Source organism: Oncorhynchus mykiss, chromosome 17 (assembly GCF_013265735.2).
Source record: "Oncorhynchus mykiss isolate Arlee chromosome 17, USDA_OmykA_1.1, whole genome shotgun sequence".
NCBI classification, from domain to species: Eukaryota; Metazoa; Chordata; class Actinopteri; order Salmoniformes; family Salmonidae; genus Oncorhynchus; species Oncorhynchus mykiss.
This window is the reverse complement of record NC_048581.1, coordinates 28,897,432-28,923,499: the sequence shown is the minus strand read 5'-3', so window position 1 is coordinate 28,923,499 and position 26,068 is coordinate 28,897,432. Positions and strand designations below refer to the sequence as shown.

Sequence of the window (26,068 nt, the reverse complement as noted above, 5' to 3'; positions counted from 1 at the left end):
GTCATTCTGTCTCTCACTGTTCAAATAAACCTACCATTAAAATTATAGACGGATAATTTCTTTGTCAGTGGGCTAACGTACAAAATCAGCAGGGGATCAAATACTTTTTTCCCTCACTGCAGGGGGTTCCCAAAACTAATGTAAGATTTCTTGTATCATAGTTCTTATATTTAACCTTATTTTGACAGGGAGTCCTATTGTGACCAATGTCTCTTTTGCAAATGAGGCCTGTGATTACAAAGATACACACATCAAATATACGATGACATGCAAAACAGCACAAACAGCAAACATGAGGGAGTTGAAACATTTCACACTGTAAGTGCAAGTGTCAAACTGACGTCACTGCAAAGCCGAAGAGCACTGTGGTTAGAAAAATTACCAACACCCTTCCTCTGACAGACTTTTAGAAACTAACTAACTATTTATTGTATTAGAGCAAATGTACATGTGGCAATTGGGACAAAATTTGATTCAAATTATTATGTGACATTGAAGCAAGGAGAATCTCAATCAAACTGGTATCCAAGAGTGTCTGAGGTTTGACAAAGTAACCTTTCTGGTTCTGTTACTAGGCCTATGTGATTTCAAACACAATCAATAAAACTCAAACTAGAATCATATGTGAAATAAAATGAAACTCAACTGAATTGCCAAATAAGCTTTCTCGTGTGTTTGTTGTTGCCTCTGTAGTATGTACTCGATACCGGTTTCCTTGACAGGGTTCTCACATTTTGATACTTAGAAGTTATTCTCACTGGGGAAGTATGAAAGAAGGGGACAGGGCAAAGTACCAATACCAACCATCCAAAATAGCAAATTGCAAAAAAAATGTACATCCACTTTCTCACCCAAATGATAGTGATCCACCGCAGCTCCTTTTGGGGGTGGAGACGCCTTTTATAAGAAGAGGCACGCATGAAACAAAGTGCAGGAAGACAAGTAAGTTTCATTTGCAAAGGTTGAGTGTTGCAGTGTTTTCCTTACTGCATGCTAGTGAACAAAGTGAAGGAGAAGATGTCCAGGCAGGGACCCCTCTCCCTGCTCACCTGGATGGGAGCCATGGGTAAGCACTGACTAACAGGATTTCACTCAGCTTAATATTATCATCGGCTCAACTAGTAAAAACAAGTCAATTACTTTCAATACTACACGTTTTAAATTGTAGTTTAGTTTTAGATTTGCTATTCCTGACTAAATCTTAGTCTTACCATGTTGAACTGTTCACGCCATTGTAATCAATAGACACACTTGAAGTATTGTAGAGGAGGATATGTTTTCAAAGTGGATGCTCAACTTGCACAAGGATAATTTAAAAGAAAAGTGCCTAATGTTGCCATTTCCATCGGCTACTGGGGATCCCAATCAAATCTACATCTAATGCTCTAAATGTTATTCACTTGTTACATGCTCCATTGTCATTATTTTGGGAGCTTTTTAGAAAACAGAACTAGTCATACAGTATCTGTATTTGTGATTTCACGTCAACGGTAACCGACTTCCCCATTTTTCAATTCGAGGCAGTAGTTGGTTGGAACTGTAGGTCACTTAACCTTTTAAACCTAGATACAACTTTATTGTCGATTCATGGTTTTGAGACAGTCAATGATAAGCATGAACTACTGGCCATTTATCACACATTTTTCATGGTGAAAAAGTCAAAGAAGTTATTCACAAACATTCACTTTTGATGATGGCAGTTCTGGCTGAACAACAGTAGCCTATAGCACACCTATGTTCAGTCAAGAATGTTGAAATTAGGATTCCTCAAAATATGTTTGTGCAGCTTCTCAGCCATGTGCACATATTACAGTAAACCTTGTTTACACCAACGCCTGCGCCAGACTATGATCAGCTGGGGGCACTGTTTTTGATGCTATATTTCTAGTTAGCATATATATAATATATGCAACAAATCTTCCACCAAAATGGTTCTGTGGCAATGCACCACATAACCAATAAGCAAAGCATTAACAATGAAGGTTCCAACACACACTGGACCGGAGCCATTTATTTGGGCTGGACTAAACAATGATGGGGCCCAGGGCAAGAACGTCTTTAACCAACTGTTAGCCTAAATGTAATTCAGAACACAGCGGAGCCACATGTAGTGGTATGTTGTAACGATTGGGAGAAGCCCAGGTAAAATGGAGACACGTTAATGCTCACCTGTGTCATCCAGACTATGTGCCAGCCCAGCAATTAGCTGTTTTGTGCGTCTCCGCGGTGGGAGCGACAACATCAGGACCATGGCCAGAGGCCAAGCACTCGGCCAAATTGATAACTACAGTCTCGTCACAATGAGCAACAACAGAAATGTATGAATTTACGTCAGTAAAAGTTCTGAATGGACATAGAGAGAATAAGCAAACTCACAAACATACCCGTCAAAAGGACCCAGCATTTAAAGCCACCAGCGCATTTTAAACACACGAGCAAATCACACTTCTCCTTTCCTAACAACTTTGGCTATTAAAAACCTAGGCCTTAGATAATGCTAAAACAATGTAGCCTACCAAATGAATTGACAAGGAAAGTTTGAAGGGGGAGAGATACAGCTATGTGATAGTAGACCTTTATTGTGAAGGCGTATATGATATTTAAATCTGTCTCTGGTGGATATTCTATGACCCGGTCTTGCATAGCACAGGTCAGGGGGTATGACAGCATAGGCCTGCGAATGATTGATTAATATATGAATTACCCGAATTTGTAACACATCTCTGTCTTCACTGTTCCCATCTTTCACAATTCACACTTCTCCGCTGGCATCAGCTCCACTGGCCTCTCTCTCTTCCCCTCTCCTCTGTCTATTGATAATAGCTCTTGTACGAGTTGCCTAGCTCAATGCAAGTCCCAGGAATAGCAATATAGTTTGGTCACTTATTTTTTAGAAATTTTTGGAGCTAATATGGAGAAGCAGCTTGCTCTTGCTTCCTGAGGATAAAATAAGCTATAGGGTTGGCAATGAACTGGCAGGAAGTTTGACTGGCTAGAGCATGTAGCTCTGGTGCAGTAATATTTATATCAATAAATAACTGTATCCAAATCTGTGTCCAAATCTTGCCCACATATAGCGCCAGCACTGGTTTTCACTGACCACAATCTATAATATGAAATAATGCCAATTTCCCGTGTTGTAGGGAAGATCGGATATCTACGATTTGTGTGAAATGCTGTTTTAAATTATGTATTTTATTGTACATCGTGGATTAGGCCTACTAAACAGTTCATATTTACGAATATCATTTTTATGCATCTAACCCAAATAGTTGTGTCTGTCATCCGATTGAACCTTTCTTTCTTTTCTTTGCCAGCTGTCTCTTCAATGGCTTTCAACATTGATGAAGCAAACCCAAAAATCTACAAGGGGGAGGAAAAGGATTTCTTTGGTTACAAAGTCCTGCAATTCATATCTGGCAAGGAGAAAGGGCAAGTGTTACTGTTATCATAGTAGTGAGAAATGCAATGCATTATGTTACAAACTTAATCTGCAAAACAGTATTACACACCTGAGGAAACAAAAATGACCAGAAAAATGCACCTATGTCTGCAAACATGCACTATATACAGTTGAAGTCAGAAGTTTACATACACCTAAACTCAGTTTTGCACAATTCCTGACATTTAATCCTAGTAAAACGTCCCTGTCTTAGGTCAGTTAGGATCACCACTTTATTTTAAGAATGTGAAATGTCAGAATAATAGCAGAGAGAATGATTTATTTCAGCTTTTATTTCTTTCATCACATTCCCAGTGGGTCAGAAGTTTACACTTACACTCAATTCGTATTTGGTAGCATTGCCTTTAAATTGTTGAACTTGGGTCAAATGTTTCGGGTAACCTTCCACAAGCTTCCCACAATAAGTTAGGTGAATTCTGGCCCATTCCTCCTGACAGAGCTGGTGTAATGGAGTCAGGTTTGTCGGTCTCCTTGCTCGCACACGCTTTTTCAGTTCTGCCCACATATTTTCTATATGATTGACGTCAGGGCTTTGTGATGGCCACTCCAATACCTTGACTTTGTTGTCCTTAAGCCATTTTGCAACAACTTTTGGAAGTATGCTTGGGGTCATTGTTCATTTGGAAAAAACATTTGCGACCAAGCTTGAACTTCCTGACTGATGTCTTGAGATGTTGCTTCAATATATACACATAATTTTCCTTCTCATGATGCCATCTATTTTGTGAAGTGCACCGGTCCCTCCTGCAGCAAAGCACCCCCACAACATGATGCTGCCACCCCCGTGCTTCACGGTTGGGATGGTGTTCTTCGGCTGCAAGCCTCCCCTTTTTCCTCCAAACATAACAATGGTCATTATGGCCAAACAGTTCTATTTTTGCTTCATCAGACCAGAGGACATTTCCCCAAAAAGTACGATCTTTGTCCCCATGTGCAGTTGCAAACCGTAGTCTGGCTTTTTTTATTGCAGTTTTGGAGCAGTGGCGTCTTCTTTGCTGAATGACCTTTCAGGTTATGTCGATCTAGTACTCGTTTTACTGTGGATATAGATAATTTTGTACTTGTTTCCTCCAGCATCTTGACAAGGTTCTTTGCTGTTGTTCTGGGATTGATTTGCACCTTTCTTACCAAAGTACGTTCATCTCTAGGAGACAGAACACATCTCCTTCCTGAGCGGTATGACGGCTGCGTGGTCCCATGATGTTTATACTTGCGTACTATGTTTGTATAGATGAACGTGGTGCCTTCAGGCATTTGGAAATTGCTCCCAAGGATGAACCAGACTTGTGGAGGTCTAAAAAAAAAATCTGAGGTCTTGGCTGATTTATATTGATTTTCCCATGATGTCAAGCAAAGAGGCACTGAGTTTGAAGGTAGGCCTTGAAATCCATCCACAGGTACACCTCCAGTTGACTCAAATGATGTCAATTAGCCTATCAGAAGTTTCCAAAGTCATGACATCATTTTCTGTAATTTTCCAAGCTGTTTAAAAGGCACAGTCAACTTAGTGTATGTAAACTTCTAACCCACTGGAATTGTGATACAATGAATTATAAGTGAAATAATCTGTCTGTAAACAATTGTTGGTCAAATTACTTGTGTCATGCACAAAGTAGATGTCCTAACCGACTTGCCAAAACTATAGTTTGTTAACAAGAAATTTGTGGAGTGGTTGAAAAACGAGTTTTAATGACTCCAACCTAAGTGTATGTAAACTTCAGACTTCAACTGTATATCCATAGCAATGTATTTAGAAATATAAATGTCTCTGTAAGCTCCAAAAGTTTTGGGACAGTCACACATTTTTTGTTGTTTTAGCTCTGTCATTATACAATGACTATGGGGTTAGTTAGAGTGTGTCTTCATCCATGTCTGGGGAAGCATTTAGAAACTACAGCACTTTTTGTACATAGTCCCACCTTTTTAGGGGACCAAAAATGTTGGGACAAATTCACTTATTCAATGCATTTGCAATGCATTTTTACACATTTTGCTACGTTACAGCTTTATTCTAAAATGGATTTTAAAAAAGACTCTTTATCAATCTGCACACAATACCCCATAATGACAAAGATAAACAGGTTTTTAGACATTTTTGCACATTTATTAAAAATAAAAAACAGGAATACCTTATTTACGTAAGTATTCAGACCCTTTGCTATGACACTCAAAATTTAGCTCAGGTGCATCGTATTTCCATTGATCATCCTTCAGATGTTTCGAGAACTTGATTGGAGTCCACCTGTGGTAAATTCAATCGATTGGACATGATTTGGAAAGGCACACACCTGTCTATATAAGGCACTACAGTTGACAGTGCATTTCAGAGCAAAAACCAAGCCATGAGGTTGAAGGAATTGTCCGTATAGCTCTGAGACAGGATTGTGTCGAGGCACAGATCTGGGGAAGGTTACCCAAAAATTCTGCAGCATTAAAGGTCCCCAAGAACACAGTTGCCTTCATCATTCTTAAATGGAAGAAGTTTGGAACCACCAATACTCTTCCTAGACCTGGCTGCCAGGCCAAACTGACCAATCGGGGGAGAAGGGCCTTGGTCAGGGAGGTGACCAAGAACTCAACTTCAATAGAGTTTCATCTCTGCAGCACTCCACCAATCAGGCCTTTATATTAGAGTGGCTAGACTGAAGCCACTCCTCAGTAAAAGGCACATGACAGCACATGGAGTTTGCCAAAAGGCAGCTAAAGACTCTCAAGACCATGAGAAACAAGATTCTCTGGTCTGATGAAACCAAGATTGAACTCTTTGGCCTGAATGCCAAGTGCCACGTCTGGAGGAAATCTGGCACCATCCCTACGGCAAAGCTTGGTGGCAGCAGCATCATGCAATGGGGATGTTTTTCAGCTGCAGGGACCGAGAGACTCAGATTCGAGGGGAAGATGAACGGAGAAAAGTACAGAGAGATCCTTGAAGAAAACCTGCTCCAGAGTGCTCAAGACCTCAGACTGTGGTGAAGGTTCACCATCCAACAGGGCAACAACCCTAAGAACATAGCCAAGACAACACAGGAGTAGCTTTGGGACAAGTCTCTGAATGTCCTTGAGTGGCGCAGCCAGAGCCCGGACTTGAATTTGATCTAATATCTCTGGAGAGACCTGAAAATAGCTGTGCAGCGACACTCCCCAACCCATCTCCCCTGATTGGCTCTTCAGAGAAGAATGGGAAAAACTTGAATACGGGTGTGCCAAGCTTGTAGCATCATACCCAAGAAGACTCAAGGCTGTAATTGCTGCCAAAGGTGCTTCAACACAGTAATGAGTAAAGGGTCTGAATACATATGTAAAATGTGATCTTTACATTTTATATTTTTAATACATTTGCAAACTTTTCTAAAAACCTGTTTTTGCATTGTCATTATGGGAATTGTGAGTAGATTGATGAGGGGAAAATTGATTTCATCCATTTTAGAATAAGGCTTTAAAAATATATGTATTTAACTAGGCAAGTCAGTTAAGAACAAATTCTTATTTACAATGACGGCCTACACCAGCCAAACCTGGACGACACTCTGCCAATTGTGCGCCGCCCTATGGAACTCCCAATCACGGCCGGTTGTGATACAGTCTGGATTTGAGCCAGGGTATCTGTAGTGACGCCTCTAGCACTGAGATGCACTCTAGACTGCTGCGCCTCCGGGGCGGCAGGGTAGCCTAGTGGTTAGAGCGTTGGACTAGTAACCGGAAGGTTGCGAGTTCAAACCCCCGAGCTGACAAGGTACAAATCTGTCGTTCTGCCCCCGAGCTGCCCCCGAGGCAGTTAACCCACTGTTCCCAGGCCGTCATTGAAAATAAGAATTTGTTCTTAACTGACTTGCCTGGTTAAATAAAGGTAAAATAAAATAAAAAAATAAAATAAAAACTCGGGAGCTGTAACGTAACAAAATGTGGAAAAAGTCAAGGGGTCTGAATACTTTCCGAATGCACCGTATGTGTATTAAAGTAGTAAAAATGTTAGTACTTGGTCCCATATTCCTAGAACACAATGATTTCATCAAGCTGTGACTCTACAAACTTGTTGGATGCATTTGCTGTTCGTTTTGGTTGTGTTTCAGATTATTTTGCGCCCAATAGAAATGAATGGTCAATAATGTATTGTGTCATTTTGGAGTCACTTTTATTGTAAATGAGAATAGAATATGTTTCTAAACACTTCTACATAAATGTGTATGCTACCATGATAACAGATAATCCTCAATGAATCTTGAAAAATGAGAAAGGTATACGTACAAATATCATACCCTAAGACATGCTTAACTCTCACCAGGTTAGCATTTTTTTTAGGGGTTATGATATTTATGCCTCTAACTTTCTCACTCATTATTATTCAAGATTCATTGAGGATTATCAGTTATCATGGTAGCATCCACATTAATGTGGAAGTGTTTAGAAACATATTCTATTCTTATTTAGTTTCTTAAATGATGTGAGCTCAATCCAATGCCCACGACTAAAGTGCATCAGTGAATTAGTTATGCATACGTTGATGGAATGGAAATTCTGACTTGTGTTTCATCATATCACACCTCTGACAACATCCTGCTTTATTCCTTCAACATGCAGCTGCTACTCTGACCTTAGTAACCAACATAAATAGTAATTTACCATATTGTCAGAAACGTTATGCAACCATTCTTGATCTAAAGTTTGTCATATATACAAGAAGTGGATACAGTCTCATCTAAATCAACCAAACTAACCTTTCACACACAGGGTAATGGTCAGTGCCCCATATCAGAAGAACGGATCTGGTGGAATCTGTAGATGTGCTCAAGACAGAACAGACTGTACAGACTGTTACACTCCTCAAGGTAGAGATGGAAGTTGATGATACACTATACTGTACTTACTGGACTGCAATTTAGAAAGGTGGTTACCTTAACAAAATGAATAATTATACAAATTATTAGAACATGTAACACCTACCACGGTAACCATGGCTAATCGATATTTGTCAGAGCTTTAAAATATTGCTGAAATGTCAACAAGATCTTGAAAATGAGAAACACTAGTTGATTCTGCAAGTCTGCCTTTTGCCTTCCAACAGAAACGGACACAATCAAGTACATTGGACTCTCTATGGCTGGACAATCTACATCTCCTCCAACATTCACTGTAAGATAACCACCAAACAGTTGTTTTGATCATGTTCTTGTTTTCAAATACTCCATGTGAGTGTACTGTACATATGTAATATATGTTTGGCAGCATTTACATAGGCAGCCCATTTATGAATGTTTCTTCACTAATTGGTCTGTTGACCAATCAGATCAGCTCCACCAATTAGTGTAAAAAAACATATCAGAATTGGGCTGCCTGTATAAACCTGAATGACTTGCTTCACTTGAGTCATAAAACAATACCTCAGCTATCTAAAAATGATCATGGCAAATTCCTGTAACTGTCTTTGGAGACATCTAAGGTCCACCAGACAACCCATTATTTTATCACATTTACAATGATTTATTCTCCTCATTCAGGCCTGCAGCCCTGGTCTGGCACACGAGTGTGATGGGAACTCCTATCTGAACAGTATCTGTTATCAGTTCAACAGCCAGCTCCAGATCACCTCAAACTTCACACCTGCCTTCCAAGGTATAAAGGCGAAACTTGTACACAATTGTTGATAATAATAACATAACCCAAGGGTTTTAGGTATACATTGACTGTTTATTCATGTCATACTAAATTACACTGAAAAACAGCTTCTATCTCAAGGCCATCAGACTGTTAAACAGCCACCACTAACATTGAGTGGCTGCTGCAAACACACTGACTCAACTCCAGCCACTTTAATAATGGGAATTGATGGGAAATTATGTAAAATATATCACTAGCCACTTTAAACAATGCTACCTAATATAATGTTTACACACCCTACATTATTCATCTCATATGTATACGTATATACTGTACTCTATATCATCTACTGCATCTTTATGTAATACATGTATCACTAGCCACTTTAACTATGCCACTTTGTTTACATACTCATCTCATATGTATATACTGTACTCAATACCATCTACTGTATCTTGCCTATGCCGCTCTGTACCATCACTCATTCATATATCTTTATGTACATATTCTTTATCCCCTTACACTTGTGTCTATAAGGTAGTAGTTTTGGAATTGTTAGCTAGATTACTTGTTGGTTATTATTGCATTGTCGGAACTAGAATCACAAGAATTTCGCTACACTCTCATTAACATCTGCTAACCATGTGTATGTGACAAATAAAATTAGATTTGATTTGAAAAATTAATTGTGAATGATAAGATTTGGATTCCTGAATATGTAAAGAATGTTGTGAGTGTTATCCATCATATACATTTATGTAATTCACTTTCTCTTACAGAATGTACTAAGAAAATAGTGGACCTCGTTTTCCTCTTTGACGGATCAGGAAGCATGACAACGGATGAATTTGATAAGAACAAAGGTTTCATAAACAATATCATGACAACCCTAGAAAACTCCTCAATCAAGGTAAACTTCCCTTTAAATTTAATAACTTGAATCATGCTGGTGAGGTTGCTGAACATACATCTGTTTATCTACACTCTTAGAAGTAAAGGTGCCTAGAAGAAGCTTTTGGGTTGCCACCCCGGCAGAACTTTTCCAGTTCAAACAGGTTCCTTGAGGAACCCCTTCTGAAAAGGGTCTTGGAGGAACCCTTGTGTAAAGGTCCAAACCGGAACCTTTTTCTGATGGGAGGAGTTACATTTTGAACCTTTTAATAATATATTGTAGTGGTGGCAGCCTATCAGATCGGAGGCATGGCTTATTAGAGGTGTGACTTTCAGACTTTTTCAAATCAAATCAAATTTTATTTGTCACATACACATGGTTAGCAGATGTTAATGCGAGTGTAGCGAAATGCTTATGCTTCTAGTTCCGACAATGCAGTAATAACCAACAAGTAATCTAACTAACAATTCCAAAACTACTGTCTTATACACAGTGTAAGGGGATAAAGAATATGTACATAAAGATATATGGATGAGTGATGGTACAGAGCAGCATAGGCAAGATACAGTAGATGGTATCGAGTACAGTATATACATATGAGATGAGTATGTAAACAAAGTGGCATAGTTAAAGTGGCCAGTGATACATGTATTACATAAGGATGCAGTAGATGATATAGAGTACAGTATATATTTTTGACCACCCGTCAGCGTAAATGTCATTCCTGTTCATCATGTTAAGTTTCACAATGCCAACCTAAATGCTTGAATAATTAGACATATTATATATTTGAATATAATGTAAATAATATGATCTATTCTGTTTACATATAGTAATGAAGTGGCAACTATTCCCACTTTGGAAGAGCATAGGCTCTTGAGGAACACCTCTGTAAGCCTCATTGATGCTACAAAAATATTTGGGTTTCACCATCACAAGTGATGATAATACAGCAGAACAGATAAACAGGAGTGAAATTTACTCTAATAATGGGTGGCCTAAAAAATATATACATTATCTTAAAGCCACACCCATACTAAGCCGCGCCTCCACTCCAGGGTTCCTCCACGAACCCGATGCTACATTGAACCATTAAAGGTTCCTCCAAGAACCCCTCAACTAACCAAATGGTGTAAATATGAACCATTGACTAGCAATGGTTCCTTGTAGAACCTCAGGGGTTCCTTGAGGATCTTCAGAGTTCCTCGAGTCACCACTAATTCTAAGAGTGTATGTGCAATACCCATGAATGTCGCTGCATGGAAAGTATGGAATTAAATCAATATTAGTAAACTTTTCCTCTTTTTTTAAACCACAGTTTGCAGCGGTTCAGTTCTCATCAAAGGCCAGGACAGTTTTCAACTTCAATGACTTCAAAGAGGGGAGAGCCTTGACTAATCTTTGGAAAGAAAAGCACATGTCTAGTCTAACCAACACACATCAGGCGATAGACTTTCTTTTGTAGGTCACAGTTGATCATTATTAATCAGTTTTACTTGATGAACGGGGATTGTGGTGTAAGAAAGATAGCTTGATCTGTTGTTTGTATACATCTAATTCAGGAAAAACATTTTTGAAAACCAAGCCGCCGGCGCCACCGCAGATGCAACTAAAGTACTGGTCATAATAACAGATGGAGATCCCAGTGATACTGATAAAAGGTTTAACTCTATCAACGGAAGTGATGACAAAAACATCATCCGTTTCGTTATTGGGGTAAGTCCTTAAAAGGGGAGAGTCTGTATCCTCCCAACACAACACCACACAATTGTATGACTAAATTCATTTGAAACTGGTTTCATTCCCATAACTACAGCTGGTTGATCACTAGCCATTACATTTTGACGAGGAGGCATGCGCTCCTCCTAGTTGAAACGACCAAAGGCCAATATATTTGCATCTCTGTGAACTTCAAGTGAAATGGTTTGAAAACGTACCTCAATCCAGGGATGGAAGATGTCGCTATAGTGCTACAGTACTTATCCCACAACAATCTACGGGGAATGAAGAAGATTGAAATACAGCAAGTTTTTTATTAAACTGCCTTGTTCATCCTCATGCTAGTTAGCTTGTTCATCCTCATGCTAGTTAGCTTGTTCATCCTCATGCTAGTTAGCTTGTTCATCCTCATGCTAGTTAGCTTGTTCATCCTCATGCTAGTTAGCTTGTTCATCCTCATGCTAGTTAGCTAATGCTAAAGCAGCATCTGATCAATTTACCGTCAATTCTCAATTTACCTTCCATCCCTGGATTGAGGTACATTTTCAAATAATTTCACTTAAAGTTCACAGAGGTGCAAATATATTGGCAAATGGTCGTTTCGACTAGTTGATCACCTGTGTATACCAGTGTTAGTGCTTTTAATGTATGATTTCAATGTATGCTGCTTACATTCATGTGTTTTCCCCAAATAATACACAAGCTGGGGAGTTTTTTAAAGCTGAAATGTATGTGGGTGACCCAATCAATTTCACATAGAAATGTGTGTTATAGATCTGTCAATCTCATTGAAAGCAAGTCTAAGATAGCGGTAGATCTGGTTGATCTGTTCTATGTGCGCTATTTTTATGCTTCCCGTTTTTATGTTTCGATTTAGTGTCTTTTACTTTCAGTTTTGTAAACCAGCTTCAAACAGCTGAAAGTACAATATATTTGGTAATGGAAAATATATTTCACAGCGGTTTGGATGGTACAATGATTCTCTACACTTCCGCGTTTTGTCACAAACTGAAATTAAGCAAACTATTAGAAATGGCAGAGCAATTTCTGCATAGTGCATATTTCACCTGTTAGACTCCTTTAACTTTGTGCTACATGCCACAGGGCCAACACACAACAAAGGCCATACTCTTGATCTCCTGCTGTCCTATGGTCTGAATATTGATAACTTGGAAACTATTGATGTGTGTCTCTGACCATCTCAGTATTGGTTTTAAAATGCTTTCTCCTCCATCTAAAAATGTGTCTGTTCCCACTCCCATCAATACCTCTACAACTGCTAGTAAATTTACCAATGCTTTTTACTCCTCTGCTAATGATCCTGTTGTGTGACATCACACTGATGATTTGCTGAACAGGTTCAATTACATACGTTATGTCAGGCTACGTTAGACTCAGCGACACCAGTTAAAACCAAGGATAAACTGTCTGCCAGAGTCTCACCTTGGTTAGATGACCACTCGTTACCCTTAAAAGGTTATTTAAAAAATGTTTTTAAAATAAATGCTGAACGTAAAAGGAAAGCCTGATAACATCAAGTATTCTTTGAGATAATGAAGGATCTGATGAGAAATTACAATGTTGTGATTAAAGATGCAAGAGCAAACTACTTCTCTACCCTGATTTAGCAGATAAGATATGTTTATGTCCCTTGTCCCTTATATGATTTTATAGAAAGTAGAATATAATTAAATTTAGCAAATTAAATAGAAAGGATATTTTTCCCATTCACTATAATTGTAGGCTAACTCTGATTTTTATTATAGACCAATTATGTACCAAGATATCTTAAATCAGTATTAAAAAAAAAGATTACAGTCATTATTTTCATTACGTGGGGGGGTATGCATAAGCTCTAGTGTTTTGAATTAATCATCACCTTAGAAAGTGCTGTCCATTTTGTTGTGTTAGACTTGGAAATAACATCCACAACAACTATGTTTTCCACTCAGTTTCAACCTGTTGTTGAACTTCTTTCTTCAAATTAATCAATCACAATGAGGTGAGTTTTAAAACAACATACTGTTTTGATGATAAGTGTTCATTAGCGAGTTGGGTACTACTAACTCATGTCCAGAGTGCATAAGAGATTACTGTGACTCACAGTTATGTAGAGTTTTTCAGTGAGCATGGGTGGTTCAGTATCATCCCCAACACCTATTCACTATGGTGTCCCTCAGGGATTAACTCTAGGCCCCATTTTTCACCCCTTGTACGTGCTTCCCCTTGGTGACATCATCCGCAATCCTAACATTCAGTTTCACTGCTATGCAGATGACACGCAGCTTTGTGTACCAATCAGACCCAGTGACCAACCTAGTGTAGCTACCATTCACAAGTGTCTTGTTGACATCAAATGCTTGACAATTTATCTGGCTCAACAATAAGAAATCTGAGGTTATTTTATTTGGCCCCCACCTGACCTCGAGCTGCATGTGAAGGTTGTCCAGACCCGCCTTCACGATATCATCTAAGAAATACATTGCCTTCCGTAATTATTGGGATAGAAGTATTGGGATTGGATTGACAGGTGTTTCTGGTTAGTCAGGTGTGTTCCGTGACATCATTTGTGCAGGCACAAGAGAGCTGTCATTGTCTAGTCTTGAGTCTAGGCTTTGCGTTTGCCTTTGGTGGAAGGAGAACTAAGGATTCCATCTTTAAGGCTTGGTTAAGCCCCATTCCATTTCTTAGATATTTTATCTCCCTATGAGCCAGGATGCAGCTTGAGATCCTCTGACAGGGCACTGTTGGCCATTCCAAGGTCCAGGTTGAATTTGTATTGTTATTCTCCTTCCTCCTGTTTATTACTTTTCTTTTTTTTTGAATGATGTGAAGCACTTTGTTACTTGTATTAAAAAGCGCTATACAAATACAGCTGTTATTATTATTGTTATTAGTAGTTTCAAGGGTCCAGTCCAACTTCCCAGTTACGAAGTGAATGTTTAAATATCATGCATATTGAAAAGGAAATTAGACTTCACTATAATTCCTGTCCTCAAGTGATATATTTCTTGGCAGGTCAAGAATGTCGATTTGACGAAACTAAAGTCACTAGCATCAGAGCCAAAAGAGAACAACACTTTCCTCATCCAGGACTACAACGGACTAAAAGGAATCCTAGACAACTTACAAAAAAAGATCTTCAACATTGAAGGTACAACTCCAGATTCAGTTGAAATCCCTTAGTATTGACTTATTTTACAGCAAAGTGGGGCGGCAGGGTAGCCTAATGGTTAGAGCGTTGGACTAGTAACTGGAAGGTTGCAAGTTCAAATCCCTGAGCTGACCCAACTTTACAGGTCTGGACAAAGGTCAAATAAAAAGTTGCTATCAATGGAGATTTACTATTTGTAAAAAAAAAAAAATTAAAAAAAATGAATTGGAAATACTGGTCACCTCCTGATGGTATTTATTTCTGGTTATAACACCTTACTCAATACATTTCACAGTAGAAGTATCGCTAGTTATATCAGTGTTCCTATATTCTAGGTTCCAAGACTGCTCTGGCTGGAAACTTGACGAAAGAGATGTCTCAGAGTGGGTTCAGTGCTGTCTACGTTAATAAGGTGAGATACACGATAGTATTTCCAGTATGTTTTATCATCTTAAATGTTAATTTGTAAAATGTTTACGACAATGCTTCTACGTTTTACTACAAATCCTTGTAAATGCTTAAATACTCATTTATAAATGTAATGACCACCATGGCAACTAGTTTATAGACACAGTATATAGTTAATGAATGCTTATTAAAAAAATGTCATACAATATGACCCAATGTTTTATTTCCTCTACAGGATACCTTGGTTCTGGGCTCAGTAGGATCAAACAACTGGCGTGGATCTCTCTTTGAGACTGAGGGTCTGAGATCAGAGGAAAGGGAAATTCAGGACCCCACATTGGACAAAGATTCCTATATGGGTAATGGAACATTAAGCTCAAAAAAATATATTGCTCAAAAGTGAATTTGAACAAACAACTTTTTTCAAGGCTCCATTAGTTCAGATGTTTCAGAGAAGGGAGTGTAGTTACAATGTACCTACAGTTCTTTATTGTTCTTATAGGATACTCTGTAGCTGTTGGGAAGAAGAACGAGAACCTTCTATATTTTACCGGAGCACCAAGATCTGAACACATGGGACGGATCCTACTTTTCAACAAGGTTAACAACAACTGGACTGTGGCACAAAGATTGTCTGGAGAACAGGTTGGTAAACATTAGCTATTTCTGTAAGCAATGTGGTATATCAATCGAGATCTACAAGAAAGCATGAAACCAGCTTTTGGGGTTACGTCAAAGGTTGAATCGCTACTCCCATAGTAAAGAGGAACACAGTCACTTTTTATGTTTACTTATGAGTTCTATTCAAAAACCAGAAGACTTCTTAAAACATTTCAAAACCATTTTTGTATGAATGTAAGTTTGGATTTTCTCAGATGGGCTCCTACTTCGGGGCAGAGCTGTGTTCTGTGGACATAGACTCAGACGGCAACACAGACTTCCTCCTGGTGGGTGCACCAATGTTTCACCAACGACAGAGAGAGGGCAGGATCTACGTCTACACACTGACTGATAAGGTGGGCTAAACTGTGAATCTCTGAACAACAGATTAAAATGCTGCAATTTGTGGCTGAAAATGTTCATCAGGGACAAAGTGATCCGGAAGCTGATATTGATTCATTTGGACATAAATATCCATCCTCTTTAATAACACTGCACAAAAAGACAATGTAATATGGATTTATCTTCATGTGATCTCTCCTTTATTAGCTGGAACTGAGGATGGAGATGAATGTTTCAGTGATGGCTCAGGGTAGATTCGGCTCCTCCATCTCCTCTCTCACAGACCTGAATGGAGATGGGCTGAAGGATGTAGCTGTGGGCGCTCCACTTGAGGACGATCACAGGGGGGCCGTGTACATCTACCTGGGTGAAAAGCTAAAGGGGATTCGCCCTGAATTCAGCCAGGTGAGACAGACGAAGATGGAAATCGTTCAAAAAGGCTCAAAGAAAATGATCAAAGAAAACATACATCCCTCCTGGGATATCAATATCAAGGCCTTTTCATGAAATGTTTGTCTTCTTACTGCAGCGCATCTCAGCTGCGATGATGAGATCTAAGCTCCAGTTCTTTGGCCAGACGATTGATGGGAAGATGGACCTGGGTGAGGATGGACTGACTGACATCGTAGTAGGAACGCGTGGCGCAGTTGTCATCTTGAGGTACGAGTCCAAAAAAAGGATAAGAAAAGACAGCTGGTTTAAAACGGACAGTAAAAAATATCCCACTAGTGTGGGATCTGCACTGAATGGGGGCTGTGCTCAATGAGGTGTGGCCGGTGCTACCCAACATCGTACAATGTAGGCTAACATCACTGTCTTCACCCTCGATCGCTAACAGGTCCAGACCGGTCCTCAGCATCTCTGCTCATCTCCACTTCCATCCCTCGGAGATCAGCACTGATAACTTTGACTGTCTGGCAAAAGAGACCATTTCCCCTGTGGTGACTCTGACAGCCTGCTTTAACATGGCAGAGGCAACAAAGAGTAAAGCTGGTAAGAACTCTAAGAACTTTTGGAATACTGATGGCTTTGTGCTTTCCAACATAAATCATGATCTGAGACCACACAATTGTGGCCTTGGTGGTCTAGGCCGGAGCCTCGGTGCAGAGCTAAATTACTGACCTCAATAGGTGGGTCTTGGTCTCTTCCTAGTCTGAAGACTAGTGGAGGCTGCTGAGGGAAGGGCGGCTCATAATAATGTCTGGAACAGAGCCTGTGGTGAAGACCCAGATGAAGTCCAAGTGTATCGAAAGGTTGGACCTCGGTCTGGATCTGGGTCACAAGAGTTAAGGTCTTGACTCCATCTCTGCCTTCTACTTTAATGGTGTTCATCAGCAGGCAACCATGAGGTTCAGAACTTCTCTCCCTGATAAGGAAGCCATTTCAGACTCTTGTGTACCTTTCCAGTGGTGCTGAGTGCAGGGATGAACGTCTCCTACACGCTGGATGTGGATCCAGTGAGACAGAGGAGCCGAGCCTTTTACAATGACACGAACAAAGGGGCCAGAAGTCTTCTCTCTACTGTGGAGCTGAGAAAGGAGCGGACCTGCTTCAACCACTCAGTCTACATGACAGTAGGATCAATGAGAAACTGTAGCTATGCAACAATACAACAACCATAATGTCTCTCGTAAGGAGGGGATTTAATGAGTAACATTAACTTGTTAGGTTGTTGAATTATTATTGAATTGTTATTGTGTATTGATCTTATTCAGTGGTGAGGAGAATGAGGGTTTTTCAGGACTATGGATAGGGAAATGAATGCCACATTTTATTTTCTTCCAGCAATGCGTGATTGACACATTATCGCCCATAATCATCCAACTTACATTTTTTCAATCTGAAAGCCAACAAGAGGGTTGTACTGCCATTCTGAATACTGACAGTCCTGCAAAGGCTGTGGTTGAGGTACGAGGATACGTTCTGGGTCTGACTAAAACCTGTTCACTTACAATGATCAACAGTACTAGCATTGACTGTGGACTGAGTATTGTAATTTAGCCAAAGACCTGTGAAAACAGGTCATCTAAACACATTGTCTTGAATTCATCATAGGTGCCCTTTGAAAAGAACTGCAAAGAAAATGAAACCTGTTTGGCAGAGCTTGAGGTGGACTTCAACTTCATGTAAGTGTCTGATAAACAGAGGCCACATAAAGGAACTTGTTTGTGACTATAATGATTACTGTCTGCTCAAAAAAAGCATGTTTTCTGACTGTACGGTCTTGTCTCTCTTATCAGCACATCAACTTTATTAGTGGTGGACCAGAGTTACTTTATTGTGACTATAAGACTGTCCAATCACGGGGAAGACTCCTATAACACCAGTCTAACCCTCCTCTACCCTCCTGGCCTCTCATTCTCCATGATGCATCTTCTGAAGGTAATACCGACACCCCTCCATCTATTGTGTAATTCATTCTGATGTTTTCTTCTTGCTCTCGTCTAAACCAGTGTTATTCAAACCTGGAGACCCAAAACATGTTCAGCCAATCAAGGGTTAGATGATTAGTTTAATCAGGGGTGTTCCTCCTGGGCTGGAACAAAAGCTTGCCTTGCTCATCTTGTGGGTCTGCAGAACCAGGATAGAAGAACGTTGATTCAAACATCAGTTTGCCGCCAAATATTTATTTACGCCAAATATTTATATTTATATTTACGATATAATTATTCATAACATTTTGCAACATATTAAGTGTTGAATGCATTAATTCCTTAAGCTGTTAACAAGCTTGTTTGTTTATTTTACACTATGTCAGTGACTCAGATGTACAAACTGGAATTATTTACACACTTGAAATGGTGTCTGTATTCCATAGTCCACAAGGAGAACGGTGTTCAGCTGTGGTGGTCTGGAAGATGAAATGGACAGAACTACATGCAGTGTCAGCCTCCCTGTCTACCGTAGTAAAACTACCGTGAGTGATTACTTAGATATACCAGTAAATAATGCTCAACTGTGAATACACTGCTAAAGCTTTTAAAATGTTGTCCTTAGATGATAAAGATGTGACAAATCAGTAACGTCTTTATTTTTTCTTCTCAACAATGCCATCTTCCTTTTCAGGCTGTGTTCACCAGTAAATTCCATATTTTGAATACATACAACTGGAACGACACAATGGAGATGACCGTCATCGGACTGAGGTAGAAATCTGCTTCCAGTGTGAACATGTTAGAGCAGCAGCTAGACGAGAGATTAGAATCAGTCCAGGAAACACACTTCATTTCCCCATGTTGTCGAAGTATTGAACAAAACATAGCTTAAAACTAAGATCTAGTTTAATACAACCTCAATACCTTCTACTCAATTAGCTGAAGGACTTCATAGCATTCCATTAATGTACACAAAACATGCATTTACCTTTGCTTTTGTTTACAGCGACAATGGAAACTCAACCAATAGTTCCCTAACCCGGACAATCCCTGTTCAATTTGCAGTTGACCTGGTAGCAAAAGCGTAAGTCTTTACAAGACTATACTTGACATTTTGTTTGAGAATGACTCCATCAAGTTCATTGAATAAAATCAAAGTGACTTATATATCTTTTTGTTGTTGTTGAAGCCTTCCCCAAGACTCCACCACTTACATGAACTTTACTCTGGAGGACACATCACCTAAAAGACTGGTGAATGTATATGAGGTAAACAATCAGCTGCTATTGCTGTGACTGATCTTGAAATTGTGATTCACTCTATGTGAGGGACACTTTTTCTGATGCTTTACACTCTAAAAACAAAACATACTTTTACTGTTACTCAAGCCGTTTAAATGCATTCAATAATCCGATTAGTGTGAATACTCTGATTAATATAATAGTTTGATTAAAACGTTTAAATGCATTGCAAAAAATAACAATTTCACTTACAATGCATTTTACATGGACAGCTGAATATCAGGCTACCTGATGGGACTTCTGTCACAAATACGTTCTATCCCAGTGATCATATCATGTTTGGGAAGCATAAGCAATAAGCATTTTTCTACGACTGGCCATGCTTTCCACCTGGCTACCCCTACCCCGGTCAACAGCACTGCCACCCCCACAGGAACTTGCCCAAGCAGTCCCCATTTCTCCTTCTCCCAAATCCAGTCAGCTGATGTTCTGAAAGAGCTGCAAAATCTGGACCCCTACAAATCAACCTTTTACCCTTGTAAAACTGACCATCCTACCAATCCGCGACTTTGGCGACGTCATTTACAAAATAGCCTCCAATACCCTACTCAACAAATTGGATGCAGTCTATCACAGTGCCATCCGTTTTGTCACCAAAGCCCCATATACTACCCACCATTGCGACCTGTACGCTCTCGTTGGCTGGCGCTCGCTTCATACTCGTCGCCAAACCCGCTGGCTCCATGTCATCTACAAGACCCTGCTAGGTAAAGTTCCCCCTTATCTCAGCTCGCTGGTCACCATAGCATCACCCACCTGTAGCACGCGCTCCAGCAGGTATATCTCTCTGGTCACCCCCAAAACCAATTCTTTCTTTGGCCGCCTCTCCTTCCAGTTCTCTGCTGCCAATGACCGGAACGAACTACAAAAATCTCTGAAACTGGAAACACTTATCTCCCTCACTAGCTTTAAGCACCAGCTGTCAGAGCACCCCCAGATTACTGCACCTGTACATAGCCCACCTATAATTTAGCCCAAACAACTACCTCTTTCCCTACTGTATTTATTTTATTTATTTATTTTGCTCCTTTGCACCCCATTATTTTTATTTCTACTTTGCACATTATTCCACTGCAAATCTACCATTCCAGTATTTTACTTGCTATATTGAAATTTACTTCGCCACCATGGCCTTTTTTTGCCTTTACCTCCCTTATCTCACCTCATTTGCTCACATCGTATATAGACTTGTTTCTACTGTATTATTGACTGTATGTTTGTTTTACTCCATGTGTAACTCTGTGTCGTTGTATGTGTCGAACTGCTTTGCTTTATCTTGGCCAGGTCGCAATTGTAAATGAGAACTTGTTCTCAACTTGCCTACCTGGTTAAATAAAGGTGAAATAAAATAAAAAAATAAAAATTGGATTCTGCGTGTGCAAAATATGAGAGACACCTTCCTCAATTCGTTATGGCATGGACTCTACAAGGTGTCGAAAGCATTCCACAGGGATGCTGGCCCATGTGGACTCTAATGCTTCCCACAGTTGTGTCAAGTTAGATGGATGTCCTTTGGGTGGTGGGCCATTTTTGATACACACAGAAACTTGTAGTGTGTGAAAAACCCAGCAGTCTTGCCGTTCTTGACACAACCCGGTGCACCTGACACCTACTACAATACCCTGTTCAAAGGCGCTTTAATTTTTTGTCTTGCCCATTCACTCTCTGAATGGCACACACACAATCCATATCTATATTGTCTCAAGGTTTAAAAATCCTTTAACCTGTTCTCCTCCCGTTCATCTACACTGATTGAAGTGGGTTTAACAAGTGACATCAATAAGGGATCATAGCTTTCACCTGGATTCACCTGGTCAGTCTATGTCATGGAAAGAGCAGGTGTCCTTAATGTTTTGTACACTCAGAGTATAAAGTTTGTATGCACATTTTTTTTTGCTCATGACCTTGCTCATGCTTAATTTGCTCATGACCTTACGCCTAGTAAGATCATCAGAGAAAGGTGTTCACATGACTAATGCTAAACTGAGTATTGCCATTATTAGTTTAATATTTAATTATTAGTGTGCATATAAACATATTCTCTGTCCACTGGAGGATGGTGGCACCTTAATTGGGGAGGACGGGCTTGTGGCTATGGCTGAAGCGGAATCAGTGGAATGGTATCAAATATGTCAAACACATGTTTGTGTTTTCGATGCCATTCCATTTGCTCCTTTCCAGACGATATTATGAGCCATCCACTCAGTCACCTCCACTGTCTCTGTTGCCCGAGGCTTGCTCTTTTGGGGGCTTAGGTATATGTTTTGTTACATGTTCTGTGACATATAAAATCTCAATATAAATGTTATTGTTAGGTTTGGTTGATTGAATTGTGTCACTGTTTACAGGTGCAGAACTTGGGATTTAAGTCTGTACCCATCACAGTCACCTTCACTTTCCCAACTAAGCTTGAGCACAGATTTGAAATGAAGGACTACGAAATATCTGTCTTACAGGTAAAACTGTTCACATTTCCTACGAAAATGCTGATGTTTTAATGCCACAATTTCTTTCAATAGGAAACAGCCTAATACAAGTTTCCTTTCTTTTCTTTGAAGAACCACACTCAATGTGGAAAGGTTATCAATTCAACAACAGAGGTGAGAATTCAAATATGGCACTCACTCTTGACATTGTTGGTAACCGATCCAATCAGGTTACAACTCAGTGTAGTAAATCATGTTACTGAAACACACATTTTGCTTCTGGCTGTGTTTACAGTACTGCTCTCCAGAAAAATGCTGCAAGTCCATCGAGTGTGAAAGTTTCCTTTTGGAGAAGTTTTTGACAGTTACATTTGTGCTGTCTGGAAATGTTTCCTTCAAGGACCTCGATCAACATGCAAAGGTCTGTATTAAGACAACTTCAACAAATAATGGTGCAGAGTAACATGCTAATAATGAATGAGACTGAGACAGCAAACATCCCACTTTTAAATCTTTGTCATAGTTATTATTTAGCACGCTACACCATTTAAGCTTGAAACGCCATTCAAACTTTTAAATGTGCAGAGTGGACTTATTGATAAATATAAAATTATACTTTTAAACTATTGAGCTTTTTGTCCTCCATCCACTTCCATGGGATTTCTTCAACAGTCTAAAGGTTCCATTGTTACAGACTCCCATGAATTCCAAGATTTTATTACACAAATCGAGAGATACAGATCTCTTAATAACCACATCAACTTAATTCGTTAAGTTAACTTCCCACTGTTGAGTACGCATTGCAAGAGACGTGGCAAGTAGCCTAGTGGTTGTTGAACTTCTGAAGGCTTTTCAGTGGTCTTCAATGCGCAAAATCATACTGCAATAGTCTTCATCGCAAAAACATCATAAAAGGCATCTGATTTTATGATATAAACTTGAAGCCCCTGCAAAAGACCAGGGACATGAACACGGAAGTATGACGTAGGAACGCGTCACTTGCCTGGCTTATTAACTGACAAATCAGCTACTTTCCCAACAACTTAGACAAACACTTAGAGGGTGTGACATCTTGGCCTACTTATTTGCTTTTCAAATCTAAAATCAGAACAGATATCTATCTACCTATCAAATGATGCAGCTTTGTTAGTTACTGCATTGACTGCATACACTTTTACAAACAACTGACATTTTAACCATTTTCCGAGCATTTTATACCACAACTTAGACATTATTACATATGGGTCTACTACTTCTCTGCTATTTAAATCTGAAATCACACACCTGTTCTAATAAGCACTACTTTTAGTTTGAACTTTGACACATCTGCCGTTATGACCACTTTCCCAACTAGTTAGACGAAGCTCGACGTTTTTGTCTAACTTCTCTGCTATTTAAATCTGAAATCAGAACACTTCTTCTACTACCACAAAACGCTTTTAAAGAATTGAAGCAAGGCACACCATTTTATTTAATGTAGTTTGACTAACAATATCTCACTCTACAGAGCTTGTCATTGCCAAAGAAATTCACTGGGGACAGAGAAACAGTCAATTTCATCAGTTTTGTCAAACTCGGCTATGACAAAAAACGATATGCCCAGACAGCGAGTGACCCAGGGGTAAGTTTCCTGTAAAAAACTTTTCTTCAACAAAGATACAAATATTTCTTGAGCAAAGATTGACAAAAGCATCAATTTTGTATATATTTCTTTGCTCATTAGGATAACTCTACAAGCTTCCACCAAACACAGGTAATTCCGTTTGTAGAATTAAACTGATTTACTGTATAAGAATTGTTTTTAAAATGCTTATTCCATCGTCACTCATGATCTCAAAATGTATTCCTCCAGATTGATGTCCAGGCTGAGATCCTCATTCATCCACAAAGAGAGCTGATACTAGGGACAGGAGTTGGAGTAGGACTCTTTCTCCTGATCATCATCACAATGGCCATGTATATGGTGAGTATCAATGATGCGACGGAACCTTTGCTTCTGCATTGTAAAGGACCAACACTTTGATTCATATTCTTCACATTGTTTTTCCTTTCCACTCAGCTGGGATGTTTCAAGAGAAAAAGGCTCGTTGATAATGCACAGGAAGATGAGAATGAAGGGGAACAGAGGGAGCAAGATGACGCTGTTCAGCCTATAACAGAGAAAAAGCTAGAGCCTGAGAGTGAGCCTGAGAGTGGAGCAGTGGAGTCAAATTCTCTCCTTGACGACAGTCAAACAGAAAACAATGGCTTCCCCACTTGTGAGGCGGTAGGGGAGGGACCAAAAGAAGAACAGGATGTGTCAGAGTCAGAAGCAGGCTGATGGAGTAGAGAAACTCTTGACGCCACCTCCATATGCAAGGGACTTTTTCATAGCAGGTTAGGAGAACTTACGCAGCAGGTTAAGATAATTGACGTAGCAGGTTAGAGAAAGGAGTAGAGGTCCAAGCAAAAAAAAAACTCTGAGAATAATTGTTAGATTAATATAGTCTGTCCTGACCACAGAACCATGCATATCACTCAATATGTGATTAAGTCTGAAATACATTTTTTTTTAAATACATTACTGTTCAAAAGTTTGGGGTCACTTAGAAATGTCAGTGTTTTTGAAAGAAAAGCACATTTTTTGTCCATTAAAATAACATCAAATTGATCAGAAATACAGTGTAGACATTGTTAATGTTGTAAATTACTATTGTAGCTGGAAACAACAGATTGTTTATGGAATATCTACATAGGCGTACAGAGGCCCATTATCAGCAACCGTCAGTCCTGTGTTCCAATGGCACGTTTGTGTTAGCCAATCCAAGTTTATCATTTTAAAAGGCTAATTGATCATTAGAAAACCCTTTTGCAATTATGTTAGAACAGCTGAAAACTGTTGTGCTAATTAAAGAAGCATTAAAACTGGCCTTCTTTAGAGTAGTTGAGTATCTGGAGCATCAGCATTTATGAGTTCGATTACAGGCTCAAAATAGCCAGAAACAAATAACTTTCTTTTGAAACTCGTCAGTCTATTATTGTTCTGAGAAATTAAGGCTATTCCATGTGAGAAATTGCCAAGAAACTGAAGATCTCGTTCAGCGCTGTGTAGTACTCCCTTCACAGAACAGCGCAAACTGTCTCTAACCAGAATATTAAGAGGAGTGGGAGGCCCCGGTGCACAACTGAGCAAGAGGACAAGTACATTAGAGTGTCTAGTTTGAGAAACAGAAGTCCTCAACTGGCAGCTTCATTAAATAGTACCCGCAAAACACCAGTCTCAACGTCAACAGTGAAGAGGCGAGTCCGGGATGCTGGCCTTCAAAAACAAGGACATTTCTAAGTGACCCCAAACTTTGAACGGTAGTGTAGATGTTTCATGGACATTGATGTTTGATAAAACGTGACCAAAGTGATTCAGTATTATACATATTATATACTTTTTCAATGTTTATGTCAAGGTAAACAATTATTTATCTTTGTATTATTGCTGTAATGTCATTATTTAAAGTGCTATGTTCTTACTAGAGAAATGTACATTGGCAAAGAGCTTTATTGTTTCATGCGTTTCACATTATTCTGTAAGATGTACACTATATTTACAAAAGTATATGCACACCCCTTCAAATGAGTGGATTCGGCTATTTCAGTCACACCCGGTGCTGACAGGTGTATAAAATCAAACCCACCGCCATGCAATCTCCATAGACAAACATTGGCAGTAGAATGGCATAACCGGAGAGCTCAGTAATGC

At 39.4% G+C, this 26,068-nt stretch overlaps 1 protein-coding gene across 1 annotated transcript; it reads left to right on the top strand.

The window, feature by feature from the left end:
- Positions 1-923: 923 nt before the first annotated feature.
- LOC110493647 (integrin alpha-X-like) lies at positions 924-24,963 on the top strand. The gene is given in 32 exon segments (XM_036949636.1): positions 924-1,066; positions 3,318-3,432; positions 8,192-8,289; positions 8,526-8,593; positions 8,959-9,073; positions 9,838-9,968; positions 11,269-11,411; positions 11,513-11,666; positions 14,688-14,823; positions 15,159-15,235; positions 15,467-15,590; positions 15,734-15,876; positions 16,107-16,247; positions 16,441-16,638; positions 16,763-16,893; positions 17,072-17,226; positions 17,641-17,807; positions 18,019-18,141; positions 18,289-18,359; positions 18,474-18,615; positions 19,052-19,150; positions 19,300-19,379; positions 19,615-19,692; positions 19,798-19,876; positions 22,258-22,365; positions 22,468-22,509; positions 22,631-22,756; positions 23,843-23,956; positions 24,059-24,088; positions 24,188-24,298; positions 24,395-24,637; positions 24,640-24,963. Coding segments are annotated over 32 exon segments (3,642 nt in total). The 5' UTR covers positions 924-990; the 3' UTR covers positions 24,664-24,963.
- The last annotated feature ends 1,105 nt before the right edge of the window (positions 24,964-26,068 follow it).